Here is a 25,109-nt window from a genome sequence, read left to right as displayed (position 1 = left end):
TTTCTTGAGCTGTGTTTTTCAAAATGTATTTATTAATTATCAAGAACACAAAGTCTTTCCCAGTACTTCATAACTATAAATAGGATTGGCAAGATAATATCATAATGGACCGTTAGTGAATGTACAAAAGAATGGCTATGTGTACCCATATCTACTTCAACTTTAACTACATATTTTCAATAGAGGGGAGAATATACGTTCTATAGTGTATGCTTAGTGTTGATTATGGCTGTTCAGAATGGAATTCTAGAGTACTTATTATTTCGCAGTATACACTGCACATTGTGCACTATTTTTGGCAAATAGTATGTGAAACAGTATGCAACAACAAATATTTCAAACAGCAGTGTGTTACATTGTCACATGACCTCTTTATGTTGCATGTTTTAGTAAGTGACATCTAGTAATCATCTCAGAAATTCAAATTATTATTTTATATCTTTTATCCAATTTTGTGTGAAAATGTCTTATTCGATGAAATAAAAATCAAGAAAAAGATGTAAAAAATTATAGCAGATATTCAGTTCATATTCAGCCAATTCATTCCTCACAGACTGCACACAATAAAGTATGAGTTGTTTGGTATTATGCTGTTTTGAACATAGAAAGTGTGTTCTCTCTCTGTGTGTGTGTGTGTGTGTGTGTGTGTGTGTGTGTTGGCAGTGTCTGTGCATTGTGCAAAGGTGTTTATTAAAGTGTTATTGTGTTTGTGTGCAGCTCAGGAATAGAAAGTCAGCACACTCTTGTGGTTTCCTCGAATCAGGACGGTCGGTGGTAGATTCTTCGTGAGCACGTCCATCCAGGCCATATACAGATGATCAGAGACGGAGCCTTTACGAGCGATGGGCATACTCCTAAAACACACACATGCACATAGAGTGTTACATACATGATCAGTGTACTTACACATGTGAATAGAAGGCTGCTTTAAAGAAGTTGTAACTTACACCACAACAAGTTTAGCTGCTCGAGAGCTCTCCTGGAGAAGCTCGTTCAAACGCACCTGCAGGTTAGTCTGAAGAGACAGATGCAGGAAAAGTGATCAGATAGAGTCATTCACTCATTAGTGTCAACAGATTGTTTTTAATCTGTAGGACTACATCTTAATTTGCATACTTATACATAACGCTACTAGTATGCTGTGGGAAAATTTTAGGCAATAAAGCATGCAGAAATACACACTTTGAATGCACCAGTGGCATACTACTTTCAACTTACTATGATTTAGGACACGCTAATCCTAATCTTGGTTACTATTTAAGGTGGATAGTATGCAAATTGTGACACAGCCATACTTTTCTCTTGGCATCTACCTTTTCTTCAAAGGCATCAAGTTCAGCATCTGTGATCTTCCAGGGATGTTCTTTTTTCAGAGCTTCAGCATGAGTCGTCTCCTTTGATCCCTCATGCAGACGGAATGGCTCGATCATGTCCTTAAATGCTTTCCAGCTGACACACACACACACACACACACACACACACACACACACACACACACACACACACACACACACACACACACACACACACACACGTTGTGTTTCCATGTTTTATGGGGACTTTCCGTAGACATAATGGTTTTTATACTGTACAAACTTTATATTCTATCCCCTAAACCTAACCCTACCCCTAAACCTAACCCTCACAGAAAACTTTCTGCATTTTTACATTTTCAAAAAACATCATTTAGTATGATTTATAAGCTGTTTTCCTCATGGGGACCGACAAAATGTCCCCACAAGGTCAAAAATTTCGGGTTTTACTATCCTTATGGGGACATTTGGTCCCCACAAAGTGATAAATACACGCTCACACACACACACACACACACACACACACACACACACACACACATACACACAGTGCATTCACAATCACAGCACAAAGAATGTCAATGAATTGAATGAGGATTAATTGGTTTGTGTTTTTCATTCATACCTCTCAGTGCTTGGCCTGGCATTGATGTCTGCAATAACTTTGATGTCGTCACACTTGATCCGGAATTTCTTCAGAAGGGACTGCATTCTGACATAGTTGCAGTTAAAACATATTGGTTAGATTTTAGCAGTTTTAATAGAAGCAGCTGTAAGAGACAAGAGTTTTGCTGTAGTTCTGTCACTTTAGTGTCTTCATGGGCATGTTCACAATGCAGCTAAATACAGCAACCATTCCTCTTTTAGTGTTTAATAGAATTGTTCCTATATGTTTTAATTATTTAATTAAAGAGTTACAACCAATACACTCCTGAAAACCAATTTCCATTAAATCCACAGGTGTGTACTATATGGAGCCGAATGGAACAACTTGTTGTTAATTCAGTGATGTCACTCTCTTTTGGACACTAATAGCTCATCTGAGGTGCTAGGAAATCACACAAACAGAGGTATGTGTTTGGACTTATTCACATTATCTATCTTCACTGTAGTTTCTCCCATCAGCTCATCAGTTAATGGATACATTATGTCCTAGAGAGCATGCCAGAACAAACAACTGCCAGGATGCCAAAACATTCACAATTTTTTCAGAGCAGGAGTATTCTGAACACACTTGGAAGGATTCACATTTAAATGTGGCTGCCACCCACAAAAGTTTAAACTGAGTATGTGGCCTGTGTGTTTGCTTGTGTTAGGTTCACATACTCCTCTTTGTCCTGCTCCATTCGTTCAGGTTGCCCAGCGATGAAGATACGCATTTTACAGTCCTTCCATTTCTTGCGAGTGGTCAGAATGTGAGGCAGCAACAGCGTTAGACCTAAACAATAACAACATGATGCTTTGAACTTTAAACAGCATAAAATATATCCAAATCTACACTGCAAAAAAAAAAAATCTTATTTTTTTTATCTTGTTTTCCGTTAAAAAAATAAAAGATCCTTAAAAGGTATATAGTTCACCCCAAAATGAAAATTCATCATTTACTCACCCTCATGCCATCCCAGATATGTATGAATTTCTGTCTTCTGCAGAACACAAACAAAGGTTTTTAGAAGAATATTTTGCCTCTGTAGATCCATACAATGCAAATTAATTGTGGCCAGAACTTTGAATCTCCAAAAAGCATATAAAGTCAGCATAAAAGTAATCTATATGATGCCAGTGGTTTAATCCATGTCTTCTGAAGCAATCTGATAGATGTGGGTGAGAAACAGATACAGTTTAAGTATTTTTTTAAAGACTTAAACTGGTGCATATCACCACCTACTGGTCAGGGATGGTCAAATAAAATATTTAACTTCAGAGAATATTGATTAACCACTGGAGTCTTATGGATTACTTTTATGCTGCCTTTATGTGATTTTTAAAGATACAAAGTTCTGGCCACCATTCACTTGCATTGAATGTGCCTACAGAGCTGAGATTTTCTTCTAAAAACCTTATTCAGTGTCCTGCAGAATAAAGAAAGTCACATGACAGAATTGTTTTAAAACAACATACCGTTACTTGACAAGTAGAACTGTGTAAGATATAATAAGACTTGTTTTCAGAGAATATATCTTGAATTAAGTTTCTTTTTCTTACGCCACTGGCCAATTATTTGCACCTTTTGTTGTTTTAATTATACATGTAAACCTCCTGTTAGATTTATGTTAAAATCAAGAAATACATTTTTGCAGTGGGATGCTTAGATAATTCAAGATATTCTCTAAAAACAAGTGTTACTATTTTACATAATTTTGTAAATTTCTCCTGTTTTGAGGATGTTTATATATTTTTTACTAGAAAACATTTTATTGCAGTGTGACCCTGGCGTCAGCATAACTTTGCTTAGTTTTACCTCCGTCGTCAAACAGCCACCACACGTCAATCGTCCCTTTGCCCTGTTTCTTCTTAAACTGGCTGCTGGCCTCCACCAAACGCTGGTTCATTTTAGCCAGATTTGATGCTTGGGGAATATCCAGAGAAACTAATGAGAGAATGAGAGGAATAGAAAAAGCAAAGGGAGAGGATTAAACATACAGTGATAAGAATAATGGTTGTGAGATTGATTAAGTACTGTGACGGCATGAGCAAGAGACAGACATAGTGGGTGTGGGGTCAGGCCTCAGATAGGCATTTATTTTAAAACAATAAACAACAGAAAATGTTAAAAATGGGGAAAATAGTGCCCATGGGGAAAGTGTCCCAAATAAAATTGGATCTTGCACCCTCACTGTAAATCGGGGCTCTGTGTAGGAAGTGGAATTGTCCATGAGAATGTCCAGGACGTGGGCTGTCCAACGGCCGCACATGCTCCCCTCGAGGGGTGGCAGCTTCTGTGGCACCCGGTCTTTCAGGGGCCATGTGAGGGGAAGACAAACCATATGTAGGTTGATTTCCCGAACAGTCCTGACCTGCCCAAAATGGCAAAAACTGGCTCAACCAATAGTGTAAATTTGGGGCGGGACTACCTGACTGTCCAACCAATGGAATATAGGGGGAGGGTTTAGGAAACCTGTTGGCACAGAAGTTACACACTGCAGCTTTAACTACTGGAATATTTATATGAATCAAAATATGGCATTATTTGTTTGTCAACTGCAGTTCTTATGCTTTTGCTGACAAGAGACGTTAATTTGCACAATGCACGCACTATATGCATGTACTCATATGTGGTTTATTAGACTGCCGTGTTGGTAGTTTAGTGATTACAGACATCAGCATTGCAATTAGTGGTCAATGAGTCATTTGGAATGAGAGTGGCTGCTTAATAACATGTAACCAAGCCGAATTATTGAATCTCTCTTTCAGAAGAGGCAATAAAGATAAAATGCTTATTAAGTGAAGATAATGGCAAATGCAAAGAGACCTGAGTCTGCAGTGTTTGAAGCCATTAAGATCGTTCTGTCCTACTAAAACATTCACGTAAGAGTGTGTATCGTGAAATTAAATGCAGTCGAGACAGAGTGAGTTTAGAGTTCAGGACATTGTGCTCAGTGAGATCATAGAGACTATTAAATTATAGCAGCACAGACGGTTTTACAAAGAAGCATTTGATCAGGTTTTACTTCAGTGGACGACTTCCTTCGGGAGGGATACACTTACAAAACCTCTTCAAGATCTCAAGATTTCAGTGCATCAACCTGTCAGGTTCATTTTTAGGGCCAAAAACACTGAAAAGTCTTTTCAAGAATCAGAGAGAAAGCGATAAGACCAGGGGTTAAACTGGGCCAGAACGGTCCGAAGCGGCTTTCCAGCACCTCTTATTTAAAAAGAAAAATTATTGTCAGTTTGTTCATCACATCATGCTGTTTCCTGAAGACAGGCTCCAGTTTTTTTTTTTGTGCATTTCTTCTCCATTTAGTGAGTGGGGCAAAGACCAGAGATGGATCACTTCTATTTAAATGAATGGGAGAAATTGGAATGGCCAAGGGATGTAGAAAAGGAAGTCCCGCCTTAGGTAAAAGAGCCAATCAGCTTTTAGATACAGACATCGCCTGTCAATCTACATGAGAACGCACATCCGCATTAGCTAGACAAGCTGGGAAAATCTGAGCTAATGAAACAAAATGTATGATACCAGTGTTGTCAGATTTAACTGCTGATATGAAATATCTTCTTTGATTGTAATCTTGACCAACCGTGGAGATTGGAGATTTTGGTCTTTCCCCATTCAAGTAGATGCACAGTTATGCTACTTGTTTACATAGAAAAATAGCTGCCTGGGAGTGTTCAAACGATGGCCGCAGAGTGGACTCATTTGCCTTGAAAGGGACTTTGGTGGGAGTCTAGGCCTTGGTCTAGGTCTAGATCTAGGTGTCAGCTTATGTTCTTTAAAATGGTACATTAAAATGGACAACCTGGTTCGTAGACTGAGACTTCTTGGGTCTCTATGGGTCTAGAGTTGGACTGGACTTGACCCCAATTCTGAATTTTCAGACTGAATTGTCTTGAGACATATTAAGACCACATAAACATGGCCTTAAAACTTACAGTCTTGTTCTGGATCTGGGTCTCAGCTTATGTCTGATTTTAGAGTTAGAATTAGGGTTGTGTTTAGTATTAGGACTATGTTTATTTGACAGGAACATTTTCCAAGACCAAAAAAGAAGCAGATCCAAGAACTAGTTCTACTTGGCAAAACCATGGTGACTCTTAGGATTGATCTGACTCTGGTACTTGGAAACACCTGGTCTTGACACCATAGCAAAGTTCTGCATTACATTTACTACATACATTTACGGTCAGACCGAGAGGAGAGCAGTACCTCTGCTGGTCAGCTCTTTTTTGGAGGATTTTTTGGGCCTCCTGAAGAACCCTTTCACTCCCTGCATCTGAAAGTTGTCCTCCTCCATCTCCAGTGCCTGCTGCTCCAAGATCAAGCGCTCCATTTCTTCTGACAATCACACATAAGCACACATTCATCGGTGTAATGTAAACTTGAAAATCTTTCAGTCTGTTTTTGAAAATGTTATTGTGAACATGATATGAGATTCATGTGCAGATAATCAGTCTTATGAAGACTAATGAATTGCTGTTGTCAGAGAAGCCGAACAGATGTTCAGAGCTGACTTGTTATCAGCTGTGATTTATTAATATAATAAAGAATTAATCCAGTTGCTATAAAAAAAAGTCTGATAAATTGTTGGGAAATGATGACTTTCTTCTTGAGCATACAATACACTTGTGTAAAGTATGGTCTTAAACGGTCAACTGGCACATTGATGTTGTTGCATCTATTTACCTTCTGCTTTGAGTATTTGTGAGATGTCCATCCCCTGACTGATCCTGAGTATCACTGTCCCCTGCTCGAAATCAAATGCATCACTGCGTGGGGAACACAAACAGTGTGTTTGAGGAGAGACAGTCAGTGGTGAGTGTGTGTGTGGTGAGTGTGTGTGTGTGGAGAGAGAGACGGTTTGAGGACTCACTGTAGAATTCCCACATAGCTCTGAACGTCCTGTGGTTTGGCTGTTCTCCATTCACGCTTAAATCCCACCATCACTGTGTTAGGCTTCATTCTGCCGAGACCTGATGCCTACACTCACATGCACACACATACATTTACAAAATCTATCTAAATGAGGACAATCTGTTTCTTAGACTTCTATTGTTTTTCTATAAAATTAATTATGGGTGTTTGTCCAGGTCATTTCATCCCAAAATCAAATCAATTATATTTTGGATAAAGAAAATGACCTGTAGCAGCTTTTCTAATCCATCTCGAAGATTGTCACTGGTGACGGCTGTATAGAACGCTTTCCGCTTGTGTTTATTTAGCCACAGCTGATTCTGTTCAACAGCAGCACTGATTTCTCGCATATTCTTATCATGGTGACGCTAAAACACACACACACACACACACACACACACACACACACACACACACACACACACACACACACACACACACACACACACACACACACAGTTAGGTCATATTAGCAGGCAGCAGGTTTACAGGCACTTGCTGATATCACATTCAGAATAATATTAATATCACCCTACAGTGGCATTAGATTGGTGTGTTAGAAGACCATGCTAGATATGTCTGGTTGTTAGATACAAGTGTGTGTGTGTGTGTGTGTGCGTGTATTTATCACTTTGTGGGGACCAAATGTCCCCATAAGGATAGTAAAACCTGAAATGTTTGACCTTGTGGGGAAAATTAATTGGTCCCCATGAGGAAAACATCTTATAAATCATACTAAATTATGTTTTTTGAAAATATAAAAATGCAGAAAGTTTTCTGTGAGGGTTAGGTTTAGGTGGTAAGGTTAGGGGACATAATATAAAGTTTGTACAGTATAAAAATCATTATGCCTATGGAAAGTTCCAATGGAAGTGTGTGTGTGTGTGTGTGTGTGTGTGTGTGTGTGTGTGTGTGTGTGTGTGTCTGTGTGTGTGTGTGTGTGTGTGTGTGTGTGTGTGTGTGTGTGTGTGTGTGTGTGTGTGTTTGTGTGTGCGTGTTTTTGTGATTTACGAGAACAATTTTGTAAGTTACAAATTAGTAATTACAAGGTTATTATGCTATAACTGTGATTTATGAGGACATTTATAGTGTCCCCATAATTCAAATCGCTTAAAAATCATACTAAACAATGTTTTATTGAAAATGTAAAAATGCAGAAAGTTTTCTGTGATGATTAGGTTTAGGGGTTGTGTTAGGTTTAGAGGATAGAATCTATAGTTTGTACAGTATAAAAATCATTATATCTATGGAAAGTCCTCATAATGATAGGTAGACCAACATGTGTGTGTGTGTGTGTGTGTGTGTGTGTGTGTGTGTGTGTGTGTGTGTGTGTGTGTGTGTGTGTGTGTGTGTGTGTGAAAAGAGAGAGGAAGTATCTAATGGAACCTGTCAACAACATTTTTGTTCAATTTTGACCCCAAAATTAAAAGGAATAAATATGAAATTCTTGAAAGAAATTATCATTAACGTGTTAGGCATTGACATTATTTTCATGACAATTATACATATTTAAACACAAAATCACATTACTGTAATGCAAAAAAAAAAAAAAAAAAAAGCTGGTTTATTTGATTTCGATTTTTTTTTTTACAGTAATTACAATTGGGGCAAAATTGTATTTTTGGGTAAAATATTACCTGGACGTGTTTTCGAGAGATTCGCATAGATACGTGTCTTAGTTTGACAGTAATTAATCTTCTAAAGGTTCATTAATGTCCACTCACCACAAACACCTCACAGGTTAGACACAGCCCATAATTCTTCGTGAATGAATGTGCGATGTCCAGCAGTGCTGGTCTAGTTCTTGGAGATCCTGTCAGCACCAGACACTGTGGTCTAAATCAGGACAGAAAAAGCAAAAGCAGAATATCATTCAAATTTAAAAACACTCATTGTTATGTAATGTAATTAGTCAAATGACAAAATCGTTGTTTGATTTGTCTTGTGCACACCTGAAGTTCTTGATGTGATTGTCTATGCCTGATAAAGTCAAAGCATTGTTCACAGCGTTTATGAACGTCACTGCTTGAGTGGACGAACCCCAGTTGACATCTGAGACACACACAGAAGAACACTTCTATTCAGTTAAGTCTGTTTAATTAACTTTTAATAACTGTGTTTTCATTTTTGCTCATATATCCATTTTATTTCTGTTTGTCTGTAATATAGCATTTTGACCCTGTTTGAAGTCTATACGATGGCGTTTGTGTCTTTGCTTTCTTACCCGGTTTCTTTACGGTAACATAGATATAGAGGAAGAACTCAATGCCGTAAGTGAGCAGAGCCGCCCACCAGTTTATCACAAACATCACACCACAGCAAAGCACAGCACCGAAGAGAGATAGCCACATGTTATAGTATTTATACGCTGGCCTCCAACCTACTCACAAAAACACACATTATCATCATATATGACACATACCTTTAACATATTCAAGTCCCTCACCAAATGTTGTGAACTGTCTCTCGTGTGCGTAACGTGTGTAGTGCACAAAATTGCTGTCTTTGTAGAGCATTTCAAATCAGTCACTTTACTTATGAGGTTCAATTTCAGTAAGGATGCTGCTTTAAATGGTTGCTTCCTATGTAGAGAGCAAAACAGTACACTGGGTTTTGGAACAGAGGCTGTGTGTGTGTGTGTGTGTGTGTGTGTTTGTGTGTACCTGGTGATTTAGCATATGATGCGTGGAAGCAAGAGAAGTTGATGAGTGCATATGAGGCCAGGAAGAAGTTGGAGATGATTGGAGCAATAGTGTTGAGCTCAGCTGAGACGAATAAAAACAGCTGGCCAGTTAATGTTTAAAGAGACATCGTCGGTTCTTTTATTTAAAAACTTTATATGAAATCATATAATCACTGTTATACTTACCGATGAGGATGAATGCCACTGCGATGATGAAGGTCAAGACATAGCCTCTGATTGGCTCGTTGTTTTTCCCATGACCTTTAGCAAAGAACTGCAGACCTTTGTAGATGTTGTCTTTACACAGAGCCTATGATTCACATAAAAGATTTGCAAGTAAAATTCAGATCATGCAGATAAAATCCAGTAAAAGAGACTTTTAGGAGCTTCTTTACAATGTCCTCATAATACACCTCATATGACTCGACGTTTAATCTTTTACTGTTTATTGTATTTTTGATCATATTGTTTAACATCGTCCTACAAATGTTGATAGCTGATCAGGTATTTATTGGGATTTTAAGACTGACTGTCTTTGCAAGCAGTAAAATACAACAAAAAGAATGTTCTGCGTTCAATACAACTTGAGCCCTCAGGACAGCAGTTGTGGCATAATGTTGATAACCACAAAATAATTTCAACTCTGTTTGTATAAACAAGCAAAAACGTAAATTACAGTGGAAGTCTGGGGGGCAGGGACTTGCTAAATGTTAAAATACACAATGTTTGAAAGTATATCCACAAGACTCAAGCACTATACAGTACGGGTCAAGCTGAAGCTACATGAGATGATTTTTCCAGTTATTTTCAGGTGTGAGCTTCATTAACATAATCACCAGCTAGGCGGAGGAAGACGGAAAACGCTTTAGTGTCTGTCAGTGGGAGTTTGATAATCAATTGACCGCTGGAACTCCCTGCTTTGTTAATGGCTTCAAAATGGAAAAAGCACATCATTCTTGCTTTATAAAAACGTTTTGTCGCTGGGGCGGGCTCTTGTGTTCTTGTCAAGTGACCAATGAATTTCTTCTTTTACTAAAGAACTGACAAGACGTCAAGCTGATCTGAATATTTTGAACTGTGATCGTACTCAGCTGCATATCATCATGAATACTGATTGTATTCCAAAGTGATTCTGTCACCAAGCGTTTTTCCTGCTTGTTTCTACACTAAAATGACACTAAATCAGAAAGCAGAGCCACAACACTCTTATTTCTTTACACACCGGAAGCCTCGTATTGACATTTGCGTTCTACATCAAGCCTCGAGGGGATAAATACAGTCACACACTTTCACAAGGTATGTTACTCCACATCCTAAGGGCATTTTATTTTAGTTTCGAGAATTAGTTTCAGAACCTGATGTGTTTTCTCCCTTGGTTTGGTTTGTATAGGCATATATGAACAATCGCACTCGGATCCACCCCAAAACAATCAGCCCAAGACCACCTGGATGGAGAAGGAATGTGTAGGTCAGCTCGTCACTGTAACTCATCATCTAAACCTGGATATAGCATTTTGGCGGCTATATGGGTCGATCTTCACGATTGCTTCTCTCTTTTGTGATAGCGGCAGAACAGGCATCAGCTATTTTTTACATAAAAATGTGGTGTCACTCTTTCTGTATGAATGTGTGTGTAAGTGTGTATGTGTCACGAACCCCGCTCCCTCGCTCCGCCCCCTTGAGCTCGTACGGTCTTTTTCCTCCCTCGGGCTTCCACGCCCGTTTTGCTCGTTCGAGATTGCACACTCGTTTTGCTATTACGAGCTCCCATGCTCATTAGCAGGTCTCCCTCCTCGCTCGCTTCCCGCTCCCAATCCCCAGAACATTATGACCACCTGCACTCGCGTCATCTGCACTCCTGCACATTAGTTTCACCTGCACTCGTCTCATCTTGTGTGTGTGTGTTCGCTACAGAATAACCAACCTCACCGTTGACAGTCACAATACCCCGCGCTAAGGATTCGCGCAGCTCACTAGAGCGGAGAAGCACGTCACATTCGGCGCGAGGAGCTACAGTGTGGAGAGATGACCACGCGCTCACGGCCCAGGGGCAGCAGGTATGCGCTATTTCTGATTTGTTTCACCCTATTTCACCTGTGTCTGCCCCTGAGCCCGTTTATGCCTCCAGTGCATTTCTGAGCGCCGTGCACTCTCCACCCCCGGAGAGGTTTTATGGCTCTTCGGACGCTGACCAAGGGTTTTTTTATGCGAGGCAGCGGTTGTGTAACTCATAACCCCGCCCTCGACATTATGGAGCCAGCAGCCTGACTCGTGGGGTTGCGTCAGGGGAGTCAACCCTTGGAGGTTTATGTTGTGGATTTTTGTGCCCTGGCCAACCAGGTGAATTTTAATGAGGTGGCTCTGAAAACCATTTTTCAACATGGACTGAATGAGCCAGCCTCATCATTCATGCCTGGTGGTCGCTGCTCCCTTAACCTGGCTCAGTTCATTGACCTCGCCCTACTGTACGCTGGTTCCTCGTTTACTGTAGGGGAGGCAGACACTGAACCAGCGTTCCCTACCACGGCCCCCGTCTTGAAGCCTACCACGGCCCCCGTCTTGAAGCCTGACACGGCCCCCGTCTTGAAGCCAGACACGGCCCCAGTCCCGAGGCCTGTCACGGCCCCAGCCTCGAAGCCCGCCACGGCCAACGAGCCAGCGCCCATGCCCGCCACGGCCAACGAGCCAGCGCCCATGCCCGCCACGGCCAACGAGCCAGCGCCCATGCCCGCCACGGCCAACGAGCCAGCGCCGATGTCCGCCACGGTCAGCGAGCCAGCGCCTGTAGCCTCGACCGCCCCAGAGCCAGCGCCTGTAGCCTCGACCGTCCCCATGGCCATGTCCCCTGTTGGCCGAAGACGTAAGAGAAGGAAGAGGGCCCCTTCTCCCCAGTCTCGTCTTGTGCTCAAGACCGCAGAGGTTCCCCCAGAGTCTTCCACAGCTCTACCGACCTCTGCTCCGCCCCCAGAGTCTTCCACAGCTCTACCAACCTCTGCTCCACCCCCAGAGTCTTCCACGGCTCTGCCGGGTTCTGCTCCGCCCCCAGAGTCTTCCACGGCTCTGCCGGGTTCTGCTCCAACCCCAGAGTCTTCCACGGCTCTGCCGGGTTCTGCTCCGCCCCCAGAGTCTTCCACGGCTCTGCCGGGTTCTGCTCCGCCCCCAGAGTCTTCCACGGATCTGCCAGCCTCTGCTCGCCCCTCAGAGCCCTCGCGGCCTCCGCCTCTCAAGTCTCCCAAGGCTCCTCCTCCCAAGCCTCCCAGGGCTCCTCTCAAGCCTCCCAGGGCTCTTCCTCTCGAGCCTCCCAGAGCGCCGCCTCTCAGGGCTTCTCCCCTCGAGTCTTTCATGGCTCCACCCCTCAAGCCTCCCAGGGCTTCTCCTCACGAGTCTTTCATGGCTCCACCCCTCAAGCCTCTCACGGCTTTGCCTCTCGAGTCTCTCAGGCCTCCTCCCCCTCCTTCCAAGCCTCTCAGGGCTTCTCCTCTAGAGTCTTACATGGCTCCATCCCTCAAGCCTCTCATGGCTTGGCCTCTCGAGTCTTTCAGGGCTCCTCCTCCACTCGAGCCTCTCAGGGCTCCACCCCTCGAGTCTTTCATGGCTCCACCCCTCAAGCCTCTCACGGCTTCACCTCTCAAGTCTCTCAGGGCTCCTCCCCCTCTCAATCCTCCTAGGGCTTCTCCTCACGAGTCTTTCATGGCTCCACCCCTCAAGCCTCTCACGGCTTCGCCTCTCGAGTCTTTCAGGGCTCCTCCTCCCCTTGAGCCTCTCAGGGCTCCACCCCTCGAGTCTTTCATGGCTCCACCCCTCAAGCCTCTCACGGCTTCGCCTCTCGAGTCTCTCAGGGCTCCTCCCCCTCTCAAGCCTCCTAGGGCTTCTCCTCACGAGTCTTTCATGGCTCCACCCCTCAAGCCTCTCACGGCTTCGCCTCTCGAGTCTCTCAGGGCTCCTCCCCCTCTCAAGCCTCTCAGGGCTTCCCCTCTCGAGTCTTTCAGGGCTCCTCCTCCCCTCAAGCCTCCCAGGGCTTCTCCTCACGAGTCTTTCATGGCTCCACCCCTCAAGCCTCTCACGGCTTTGCCTCTCGAGTCTCTCAGGGCTCCTCCCCCTCTCAAGCCTTTCAGGGCTTCCCCTCTTGAGTCTTTCAGGGCTCCTCCTCCCCTCGAGCCTCTCAGGGCTCCTCCTCCCCTCGAGTCTTTCATGGCTCCACCCCTCAAGCCTCTCACGGCTTCGCCTCTCGAGTCTCTCAGGGCTCCTCCCCCTCTCAAGCCTCTCAGGGCTTCCCCTCTCGAGTCTCTCAGGGCTTCTCCTCTCGAGTCTTTCAGGGCTCCACCCCCTTCCAAGCCTCTCAGGGCTTCGTCTCTCGAGTCTTTCATGGCTCCCCCCCTCGAGCCTCTCGAGCCTTCCAGGGCCCCACCTCTAGAGCCTCTCGAGTCTTCCACGACCTTTTTCCCCGAGCCTCTCACGGCTCTACTCCCAGAGACTCCCGAGCCTCCTACGGCGCCGCCTCCCGAGCCTCCTACGGCTCCACCTCCCGAGCCTCCTACGGCTCCACCTCCCGGGCCTCCTACGGCTCCCCCTCCAGAGCCTCTCACGGCTCCACCTCCCGAGCCTCTCACGGCTCTGCTCCCAAAGACTCCAGAGCTTTCTACGGCTCCGCCTCTCAGGCCTCCTACGGCTCCCCCTCCAGAGCCTCCCACGGCTCCACCTCCCGAGCCTCTCACGGCTCTGCTCCCAAAGACTCCAGAGCTTTCTACTGCTCCACCTCTCGGGCCTCCTACGGCTCCCCCTCCAGAGCCTCCCACGGCCCCACCTCCCGAGCCTCTCACGGCTCTGATCCCAAAGACTCCAGAGCTTTCTAGAGCTCCGCCCCTCGAGCCTGCTACGGCTCTACCCCCCGAGACTACAGAGCCTGCCAGGTCGTCGCCTCGGGGACCTCCCACGGCGCTACCTTCATCGGCTCCACCTCCTGAGCCTTCCAGGCCTTCGCCCCTAAAGCCTCCTTCGGCTCCACCTCTGGAGCCATCCAGGCCTCCGCCTCTAGAGCCTCCTGCGGCACCACCTCCCTCTGCCCTGTCTCTTGGGCTCCCCATGGCGCCGCCTCCTCAGCCTCTCAGTACCCCGCCTGCTGAGTCTCACGGCTCCGTCTTCCAAGGCTCCGTCTCCCAAGTCCTCCACGGCTCCGCCTTTCACGGCTCTTCCCTGGCCCCCTGACCCTGTCCGGTGGCCCCCTGACACTCTCCCTGTCCTGTGGCCTCTTCCCTGGCCTCCTGACCCTGTTCCTGTCCGGTGGTCACCTTCCAGACCCCTGGACCCAGTCCCTGTCCTCCAGTCGCCTTCCAGACCCCCTGACCCAGTCTCTGCCCTATGGCTGCCCCCTAGATCTCCCGACCACCCGCCTGTCCACTATGTTCCCCCTGACCTTACCTTGAACTGCCCATGGACTGTCTCACTTCCCTTTGTCTGTCCCCCGATCATCCTGCACCACCTCCCGCGGCCGTCAGGAGCCGTCCTATTCAGAGGGGGGAGTACTGTCACGAAGCCCGCTCCCTCGCTCCGCCCCCTTGAGCTTGTACGCTCTTTTTCCTCCCTCGGGCTTCCACGCCCGTTTTGCTCGTTCGAGATTGCACACTCGTTTTGCTATTACGAGCTCCCATGCTCATTAGCAGGTCTCCCTCCTCGCTCGCTTCCCGCTCCCAATCCCCAGAACATTATGACCACCTGCAATCGCGTCATCTGCAATCCTGCACATTAGTTTCACCTGCACTCGTCTCATCTTGTGTGTGTGTGTTCGCTACAGTATGTTTGTGTGCGGCCGTGAGAGAGAGAGAGAGAGAGAGAGAGAGAGAGCTCTGTGACCATGAGAACAGATGAATGAATGCAAAAGCAACTAATGAGGGATAAAAATAACCTCAACGGAAATTTTGGTCAGTTTTAAAATATAACATTGTGAAAGTGAACTGAACCATAAAGAAAATGCAACATTTTAAAAAATGATTTATTCCCTGTTTCGAAACAAATCAAGCGAGCTACAGGCCTGAAAATGTCCTAAATCACTATATTGCAATTTATGTTTACTCGGGTACTCCTGTTGTAATTTTGACGAGCTCTGATTCCACATGACAGGGAATCAGAGAGCAAGAGTTGCGGCAAGTTGGTATGTTTGTCATCACTCCACCATTCTTCATCAGCGAGTGTGTCATATCTCCGAATGAAGAGAGCTAGATCTCAGCGAAATAGTCTGCATGTGTGACACCCTCTGCCAAAATCAAGTTGTTTGAAGTCTGCTAGTGTGGCACCAGCTATAACAAGACTACTGTGACAAGACTAGAACTGCTTACAAACTTTGTCTATATTAAGTTATCCAATATTTCCACTTCTTTTCATTACCATGTAACGTTGGTATAACCAGTAACGTTTGTACAATGCACACAAGAATATGCACAATAATATGCTGTTAAGTGTTAAAATGTTTGGTTTTTCAAAATATACGTAAAAGTAGAAGTGTTTTGGTATCATAACATAGCGGGGGTGAGTAATAAAGTGAAAAATATGTTTTTATAAAATTAGCACAAGTAGTCATGACAATGATTAAACCACACAGTTGTTGTAGCACCTCTAGTGTTCATTTCACCAGGAAACTGCAGCAAAACGTAGAAAGCAACATGTTTGCAAAAATGTGTATAGAGTAACGTTCAATCAATGAGACCAAGTTGCTTCCATGATTTTTGCTTGGATTTTAAAAACTGAGGGAGGATAATAATAGTAATAAACATTATGGTTAAAGATGTTTTACCTGAAAGACTTTGGGCGCACTCACGAGAGACGCAAGAGCCGAGGAGAGAGTGGCAGAAAATGTTCCTGCAGTGATGAGAGGACCGAATCCAGACACCAGAGTCATGACCTATACAAACGCACATACTTTCACTTTATTGCTGATTTAGTCATGTAGATTCATGTACAGTATGTTTGAGGCTCCCACCTGAAAGTTGTTCATCAGGCCATAGTTGCATTTGGTGGTCTGACAGATAGAGAAGTCGTAGCCAAAGTCACAGGCTGAGGAGAAGTTACAACTCGATCCTGGTGTAATCGTGTGGTTACGGTTACCAGACGCATCTCGAACGACTGTGACAGCTGCACAGAGTATCGTTAAAAAACATTGTGATACTGTCTGTATAGTTTTCTGTCTTTTTCTGTGAAACACTTCCAGACTATGACAGGAGTGAATGTTTACTGTATACTGATTGAGCTGATGTAGAAACTCTGAATAGCTCTTGGAAAGTTTCAAATAAATTGCTGAAGGCTTTTTGAATTGCTGCGTTTAATGGTATTGTCCAAGACTAGAATGAACTGATGCTTATGCATTGAGGACTCACAAACACACAGTGCGATGCCCAGATACGTAATTCCTGTTATAAAGATAGCGAGCAGAGTGCCTTTGGGCAGGGCGTCTTGAGGGTCCTAAAAATCAGTGCCACAATTTTAAACAGTGTTTAATTTAATATGTGTATACAGTTTAAAAAGCATATAAACCAGGCAGTCGCTCTTACCGCCAGATCTCCGGAAATGTTTGCTCCAGCCAGAATCCCAGTGGCTGCTGGGAAAAATATGGCAAAAACAGAGAAGAAAGTTTCTCCATCACGGAAGTCCGGAATAAAGTTTTCCTTTGCAATGGATTCTGTTGCAGAAAGAGATAAGAAATCTGTGATGCAGTCCACAACAGAATTTTTGCTTGCTTGATTTTCCTTCATTCAGTATTTGAGTCAGTATGCCGGGATCGGAACCTTGTGTCCCATGTTTTTGCCCATATAATTGGATGAAATCATTTCAACCTGATCGCATGAAAAATTTTACTAAATCGTAGAATTTGGTGAAATTGTACAACATTGTTGTTCAAAAATGTTTTACTTTTAGACCAACCAGTGAAAAGCGCTTCCCTTTTGTTGTTGTTAACACAGATATTTCCATTGTTCTGTGTTACTGAAAATGTATTTGAGGCAAACCTAAGAATAAACGGTAACACCTCACCCACACCCGAAGGATCCAAAAAGCCCTGTTTTGCAGCACAGGAGAAAGAGAAATCCGTGTTTTGAATGTGGATCCATGAGTTACTGCCATGTTTTGAATGCTCGGTCGTGAGCTTTTTTACTTACTTAAGGCCCTAACCCCATACCTAAACCTAACCATAAAGGGGAACACATTTCCATGTTTTAAATTGTAAAATTAATTTTATGTGCAGAAGAAGGAAAAATGAGGGTTAGAAGGAGATGGGGGAACAATGTGTGATTAATTGGTATGAAAGTCATATGTTTAGTATAAACTGTCATGAGACCATGTAAAATAATTTACTTCTTTAGTAACCACATATTTAAAATCAGCCTAAGCTGATTATCTGGTCTTAGATGGTTTCTTAGCTGAATCAGACATGTTAGTTGGCTGGATTTAGAGGAGTTTTGGCAACTTTTCAGGTAGTCAGGCTGGGAGACCAATTCAAACCAAGACCATCTTAAACCAACTGGGACAGTGGTTTCTAAGTGTCTAAGGCACACATGGGCAACTTACAGAAAACGTACTTTTTTATTTTTGTAAAACTGAGCGTTAAATTGTGTAATAAATTACCAGCAAAGTATAGATGGTAAAATAAATAATTTATAATAATAAATTATAAATAATTTTTATTTTTTTTAAAGCCTGATAGAAAATGATCTGCCTTTGTAGAGCAATACAATACTTTAGAAAATTGCGAAATAGTCACATCCATCACATATACACTTCAGAAAATTGAGTACACAACTATGTCTGGGCTTAAAAGTTACAAGAACCAAATCAATGCAGAACTTTACAATATGGCCCCCCTATGTATTACTTAAATCCCGATGTGGCCCCTGTACCAAAATAATCGCCCACCCCTGGTTTAAGGTGTTTAAAGTTATGGCACTTTAGGGTGGGAAAGTATAAATTCTTGAAAGTTCAGCAAAAGGGTTGGGAATCAAAAAACAATTCTTGTTCTGAACCGGTTACTTTTAAAATATGTATATATATACTGGAACCAAATTATTTTCATAATGATCGGTTCCGTTAACAGCTTTTCTCACCTTGATAGTTGAAAAAGCCTTTGGAAAGTTTGTCTTGTGTAGATGGAATCACGGTTCCCACAAACACATTGCCGATGGCCACCAACAAGATTACCAACAAAATTATCTGAGCCTACAGAGAGAGAGAAGGTGAAAGGTCACTCATTATGAGAAACTGCTAACATCAGATTCCAGAATGCCTGATTTCACCTTTGCCTCCCATTCCATTCCCGCAGCAGTGATGCACAGCAGCAGAACTACAGTAATACAGCCGACAATTCTGATGTCACTCACTGGATCTACGATGATGGCATTATTTTCCTGCAAAGACCAGACAGAATATTTCATATACACAATAATGACTGTTATACCTGACATTCCTGCTCAAAAGAGTGGCGGGAAATCGTAAGTTGGTAAAGGCTAGTTTGTGCTGCTTTGGTGTTTGTCTGACTGGTAGACCAGCATAGCCATATGTTTAATGTTTGTGTCCAAGGAGTGGAAGAGGAAGAGAGGAGACGCAGGAGTAGAATCTTTCATAATTTTAATTAAAATCGCAGGAGTGGAACAGATGCTGGAGTATAACAAACACTGGAGTAGAAACAAACAATATAGCTCAACATGCTAACGTAACACTTAAAACGTAACACTTCAAACATCACACTTCAAAATAAGAGTCCTTGAACATGGTGGAGACAAACTGTGACATGCCCTCCCCTCCTTCAAAGGGCAACTCCTGGTGCCCCAAGACGGTGATGGTAGAGTGACGCAGAAGAAGGATCCCAGGAGGATGATCCGGGGGCCTAGTGGGCAGCCCCAGGGCAGGGACTGGGTCTGGAGGCCTGGGAGGCGGCCACAGGAAAAGGACTAGGTCAGGGGGTCTGGGAGTTAGCCACAGGGCAAGGACTAGGTCAGGAGGTGGAACCTCTGGAGGAAGAGACTCTGGAGAAGTGGGCGGAGCCAATGAGGGCGGAACTGAGGAAGAGTCCGAGGGCAGAGCCGAGGAAGAATATGAGGGCGAAGCCGAGGGAGATGGAGCCAAGGGAGGCTCATTTTTGTAGTAAAATTGTTTTTTTTTTTTTTTACATATTTTCACTATTAGATTATATAATTTTGTTATATATTTATTGTTCCTACATTGTGGATTATAACATTAATAACATTAGCCCACTAACAATTTTGAAATTAATGTTGAATTTTATTAATAGTAATTATTTCCATTTTGTGAATGGCATTGTCCAATTTTACAGTTGGGTGATCTACCAAAGCTTTGCAAATCAGTTCATTCGAGTCATTAAAAAATAATTTGTTCAAACGAAAGATTAGTTTGCAAATCTGACATCGCTAATCTACAGCGCTATCAGTGTAGTCTGTTTCCCGAACGCATGACTCTGGTGAGCTAATCTGTCTCTTGTTAGTTAAACAAAAACACTTATATATCAGTTAGAGAGGTTACTTAATCTAACTGATGCACCATTGGCAAACTACTGCTTAAAACAATAATCATGTTTGTGGCTTTGACTTCAGTTCAATAGAGCATCAAACATTTATCTGAGTTGCTGATGTCACATGACTTGTCGTACCTTGAGCAGATCCACCACTGTTTCAGCAAAGCCCACCACATACATAGCCACAGCCACAGCGTTAGCGAACGCAAAGATTAGACCGATGGAGCCGCCAAACTCTGGGCCCAGACTGCGGGATATGAGGTAGTACGCTCCACCTAAAGCACATACAAACACTTACATGAGTGCAGTGTCAGGACTTGTGTGTGTGTGTGTGTGTGTAGCTACTGTCGTTACCTATTAAACATGTTTGTTTTTACCTCCTCGTACCACGCCGTTGGTACATATAGCTGACATTGACAGACAGGTGACACTGGTGACCACCACACTCAATAGGACAACTACTATCCCCAAACCTAAAGCATAGACACACACAAAGACAACCTTTAGGAAAAGAACCACACAAATACAATAACAGAGACTTTTGAATAACAGAGAGTTGCTTTGAAACAATATAGGGGAGACCAGGGCTAGTTGTCACACTTGTCACTCAGTGAATATTTCTCAGGGTAGGTTCATTTTTGAAAGTGACTTTCTGCATAGCTACATACCTTGAAGTCTTGGCTACAGAAAAGCTATCAAACATTTTCACAGTTTTTACCCATTGAAAAAGATACAGGTTATTGAACACACATTTATCTTTTGTGACAACATGCCCCAAATTCAGGTACACATTCCCCCGTCACCCCACCAAAACCACTCTATAAACTGCATCAATCAGCCATTTTTCAATAAAACACGATTCATTAAACAACAAAAATGGAAAAGGAAAAATATAAAAGCTTTTTCTTTTAAATTAAATTATATATATATATATATATATATATATATATATATATATATATATATATATATATATATATAGTGCCAAAATTTGGAATGTCCAAAAGGCACATAAATAGTATAAAAGTAATCCATAAGACTCTAGTGGTTAAATCCATATCTTCTAGTGTGATATAATAGGTGTGAGTGAGAAACAGTGATATACAAGAAGAATGTGAATCACCTAAAACACAAGAACAAGAATGTGACATTAAAAGTTAAAGTGGAGATTGATTGAGCAGAGAGGAGAATTTATAGCAAAAAAAAAAAAAGGCTTAAATATTGATTGATGCATTGTATTTCCTACCCACATCTATCATATCGCTTCTGAAGACATAGATTTAACTGCTGGAGACTTATGGATTACTTTAATGTTGACTTATGTGATTTTTGGAGTTTAAAAAATTTGGTCACCATTCACTTGCATTGTATGGACCTACAGAGCTGAAATATTCTTCTAAAAATCTTCATTTTTGTTCTGCTGAAGAAAGAAAGTCATACACATCTAGGATGCATGAGGGGTGAGTAAATGATGAGAGAATTTTCATTTTTGGGTGAACTATCCGTTTAACCTTGAACAAATGTAGACTAGTTCATCCAAACTCATTTTGTTGGAAACCCATATGATATTCTTTCTTCTGTGGAACACAAAACGAGATGTCAGAATATTTGGCACTTACAGCCTCTGTCACATTTCACTTTCACTGCATCTTTCATCCTGTAAAATTAAAGTGAATGGTGACTGAGGCTGTAAGTGCCTAATATTCTGACATCTCGTTTTGTGTTCCACTGAAAAAAGTTGTGTGATTTTTCAACAACATGCGGGTGAGGATATGATGACAGAAATTATATTTTTTGAGTGAACTATGTCTTTAAGGTAACTTACTTTTTCACTCTTTACATTGCATGAATACACCCACACTCAATATGACAACCGTCAGTCCAAAGTCACGCTCAACCTGACATTTCTCAGAACAATAAAACATACACACTCAAATCTCAGCACAGTGATATGTCCAACATTCTTTACTGACTGACTCAATTAGCTAGTTATGTTGTGTGGTGTCATTGTGTGTGTGTGTGCTGTAGCTGCGGTGTTTGTTCAGTGTTATAATGAGATCGTTGAAGAATAAAAGCTCTTATCGCCTGCGGTCACTCACACACCTCATAAAACCCAGCAGTGAGTCTCTGATGGCCTGTAATGTGCCTCCAGCTCAAGTATAGTCTGAATGGCACTGAACTTCATGGAACCTCAGAAACTTTCACAGAAATGTAAACGTCTGATGCATCTATTAGTTACACACCATAAACATCACCAATAACCTTAAGAGCGTTCCACGATGCCAGAGACCAAACGCAACTAACCTAGAGCTGCGTTATTCAGAACTTAACCTCCTGAGAATGTCTCAACAACATCTCAAAACTGCATTGATTTGTCAAGATACAAAAGCATGCAATCAAAAGTCAGAGATTGATATGAGAATTCAAATGTTTCTCATCAACTTCTTACAAGACCAAACTCGATTTTTACATTCTCAGAAGAAGAAGAGTGGTGTTTGCCCATGTAAAACTCCCCACCTTGAAGCTAGGGTGTTCTGGATGGTTGCTAAAAGATTGCTATGGTGTTCTGAGCTATGAACCAGCAACCTGTGAGTATAGCATACCTGTGTGAAAATCTGAACTGGGCTGGGATCAAATTGTGTGTTTGTGCTCATACCCCTATATGAGGGGATTCAGCTTAATGTGTTGAATGTAGATACGTTTGTGTTTGTGTATGTATATACACTGGAAGTTTATGAAGGCCACTGTGGTGAACATCTCACCTATTCCTGCTTGACCAAACACCCATGAGAGGCGTATGAAGAGCATGACACCCCAAATATTCAGCATGCATCTGACCTGCAAACACACAGCAGGAAACCACACTTAGTGTATGTGCACAGCATAATATAAAAGCATGTTGAAATCTTCACACTAGACTGTTGCTTATCAACTTTCTGATTGGCGGTTGTATGTTTTCTCTGGCGTGTGTGGACTAACTCACCAGAACTCCTTTGATCCAACCGAATTTAACCACCCCTCCTTCATCCTTGCCCTCCAGTGGGATAACAGACTCCACATCGCCCATGTTGCCCGTTTCTCTGTCCTCAACCGTGTTCTGAAGGCCTCCGCTCTGATGATAAATAAGTAGTTGAGATAAAATAGTTGTAAACGCTTTGCTCCATTAAAAACTATTTTAAAGAGCATTTCGATCATTTTTATAATTATGCATGCAGGTTCCATGAGCTCATATCAATTGAAAGGCTAGATGCAATATTTGTGCTTTTAGAAGGACAAAAAGCAGAGATAGTGAGAGCAAAAATGGGATTAAAACAATGAAAAAACCTTCAAAGAACTGGTGACCCAAAATATAGCCTACACATTCCCTTCTAAATTCATGTACATTTTTACCTTAAATCTTGATGTTGATTATGCATCAACTATGCAACTAGAAATGTACGAAACATCTCATGTAGGAGAATATAGAATGTTTTTATTAGTTTTGAAGTTAATACACATTTGAAATTTGCATTCTGTGCTGTTGTAAGAGCATTTTGCAAGAAGGCAATCTGACCGTTTTTCATTAGTCATATTGTTACAGTATATGCAGTAGATATTGTGAACTAATAGACCGGACACATTCTCCAAAAGAGTTTCTCCCATGTCACAGCACTGAGAATGCGTGCAAACTTTTTAGCCCTTGTTTGCATTAATTACCCCGTTTATGGCCAGCAGATCAATGCACTTGCCACAGAAGATCGTTACTCATAAACCAAGTGCTTTTTTCTCTGGCTTTCTCATTAGGTTGCTTATTGATCTTTGCTTGTGCTGGGTCACAGCTGGGCCACCGTTACGACACCCACCTGAAACACTTGAAAACACTTTAAGGAAACCGCTATCCTGAGACATGACTCATGCGTTTGATTTTGTTTTCATAAAATACTACATCTGTTGAGGTCAATTTGAATTGTAGAATAAAACTTTCTGAGTAGAAATGTAAATCATGTTTTTACTTTGTAGTGCAATAGATGTTTCTGGGGAAACAATTCTTTGAATACCTACTCATTCTTAATTGTTACTGTTTGTCACATTTTAGACTAATCATGAAATAACACAAATGGAAGACTAGGAATTATGAAGCATGTTTAACATATCACAACTCTTATCCTTGAGCCTGTTTGTCTAGATTACAGGTTTGCCTGCTCTGTGCATTCTCATTTAACTTCATGAGGTGCATCCTTAGATGCTTTTACAAACAGTATTGATGTTCCCATGCAGTTTTTCACTATTCATTCCCAGTCATCCAATAAAATAAATAAATAATAATGTTAGGTTTGTAAAGATATTCCTAAGTTGGCACTTATTAGGCAATTGATATTGGTCTCCAAAACATATTTAAATATACTGTATACTGCACAAGTCTTATGCATATTTTTTACCATACAGTTAAATGCCTGAATGCAAGTGAGAATTTTAAAATTTCCCTGTCTTGGGTTTGTATCTCACTGTATTTTGAGTAACAGCGATTTCTTCACATTATTGTATGAGTCCGTCACTCACCTTCTGAAAAACATCATGCAGCTGTTGTAGTGAGGGTCTCACTGCTCGGTGTCCACTGATACTCGCAGCGTTACGATAGAAGTCAATATTAGGAACGCGGTCTAGAGTGTTGTGCCCAAAAGCACTGACTACTGACAGCCGGACGGCGTGATGCTCTCCGTTTTTGAAACCGTTGCTGCTGAAAGACGTCTCCTCGTACTGTGGAGGCTCATCTTTAGATTTCTCAAATGCTGGGTTCTCCATCAGGAACTTTTACTCACTCTGAGTGGATTTGAGCCACTTCCAGATTGATTCTGTCTTTCTTTAGGTCACAGATAGACCTGCAGTGTGGATTCAGACCCAGAGTGAACACTGCGTTTAGTTTATGTGACACTTTATATAGCTGCTGCACCTGTGTGGAGTTCACAGGTGGAAGCCCATTGGTTGTGGATGCACCTAAATACACCTGTCGTGTTGTTGTGATGGGGGTAAAATTGTCCTTGCTCCATC

At 42.4% G+C, this 25,109-nt stretch overlaps 1 protein-coding gene across 2 annotated transcripts; it reads right to left on the bottom strand.

Moving 5' to 3' along the window:
• Positions 1-25,071, bottom strand: slc12a1 (solute carrier family 12 member 1). 2 transcript variants are annotated; one of them, XM_052097155.1, is made up of 26 exons: positions 24,621-25,071; positions 23,065-23,193; positions 22,844-22,919; positions 20,459-20,554; positions 20,217-20,356; positions 18,847-18,957; positions 18,658-18,769; positions 17,113-17,240; positions 16,939-17,023; positions 16,545-16,696; positions 16,359-16,466; positions 9,758-9,881; positions 9,552-9,653; positions 9,113-9,268; positions 8,841-8,940; positions 8,613-8,724; positions 7,116-7,256; positions 6,848-6,954; positions 6,661-6,743; positions 6,184-6,309; positions 3,775-3,903; positions 2,640-2,751; positions 1,939-2,025; positions 1,314-1,449; positions 948-1,015; positions 1-854 (listed from the first exon to the last, which is right to left on the bottom strand). In XM_052097155.1, the coding sequence occupies exons 1-26, from the start codon at positions 24,861-24,863 to the stop codon at positions 719-721; spliced, it is 3,099 nt and encodes a 1,032-aa protein (XP_051953115.1). In that variant the 5' UTR covers positions 24,864-25,071; the 3' UTR covers positions 1-718. The 2 variants fall into 2 exon arrangements, with proteins under 2 accessions (XP_051953115.1, XP_051953114.1); XM_052097154.1 differs by having other exon boundaries at positions 2-854; positions 6,184-6,312; positions 24,621-25,066.
• Between the last annotated feature and the right edge of the window lie 38 nt (positions 25,072-25,109).

This window comes from Xyrauchen texanus, chromosome 29 (genome assembly GCF_025860055.1).
Source record: "Xyrauchen texanus isolate HMW12.3.18 chromosome 29, RBS_HiC_50CHRs, whole genome shotgun sequence".
Taxonomy (NCBI): Eukaryota; Metazoa; Chordata; class Actinopteri; order Cypriniformes; family Catostomidae; genus Xyrauchen; species Xyrauchen texanus.
The sequence above is the reverse complement of the archived record's forward strand: the minus strand, read 5'-3'. Positions and strand labels throughout refer to the sequence as shown.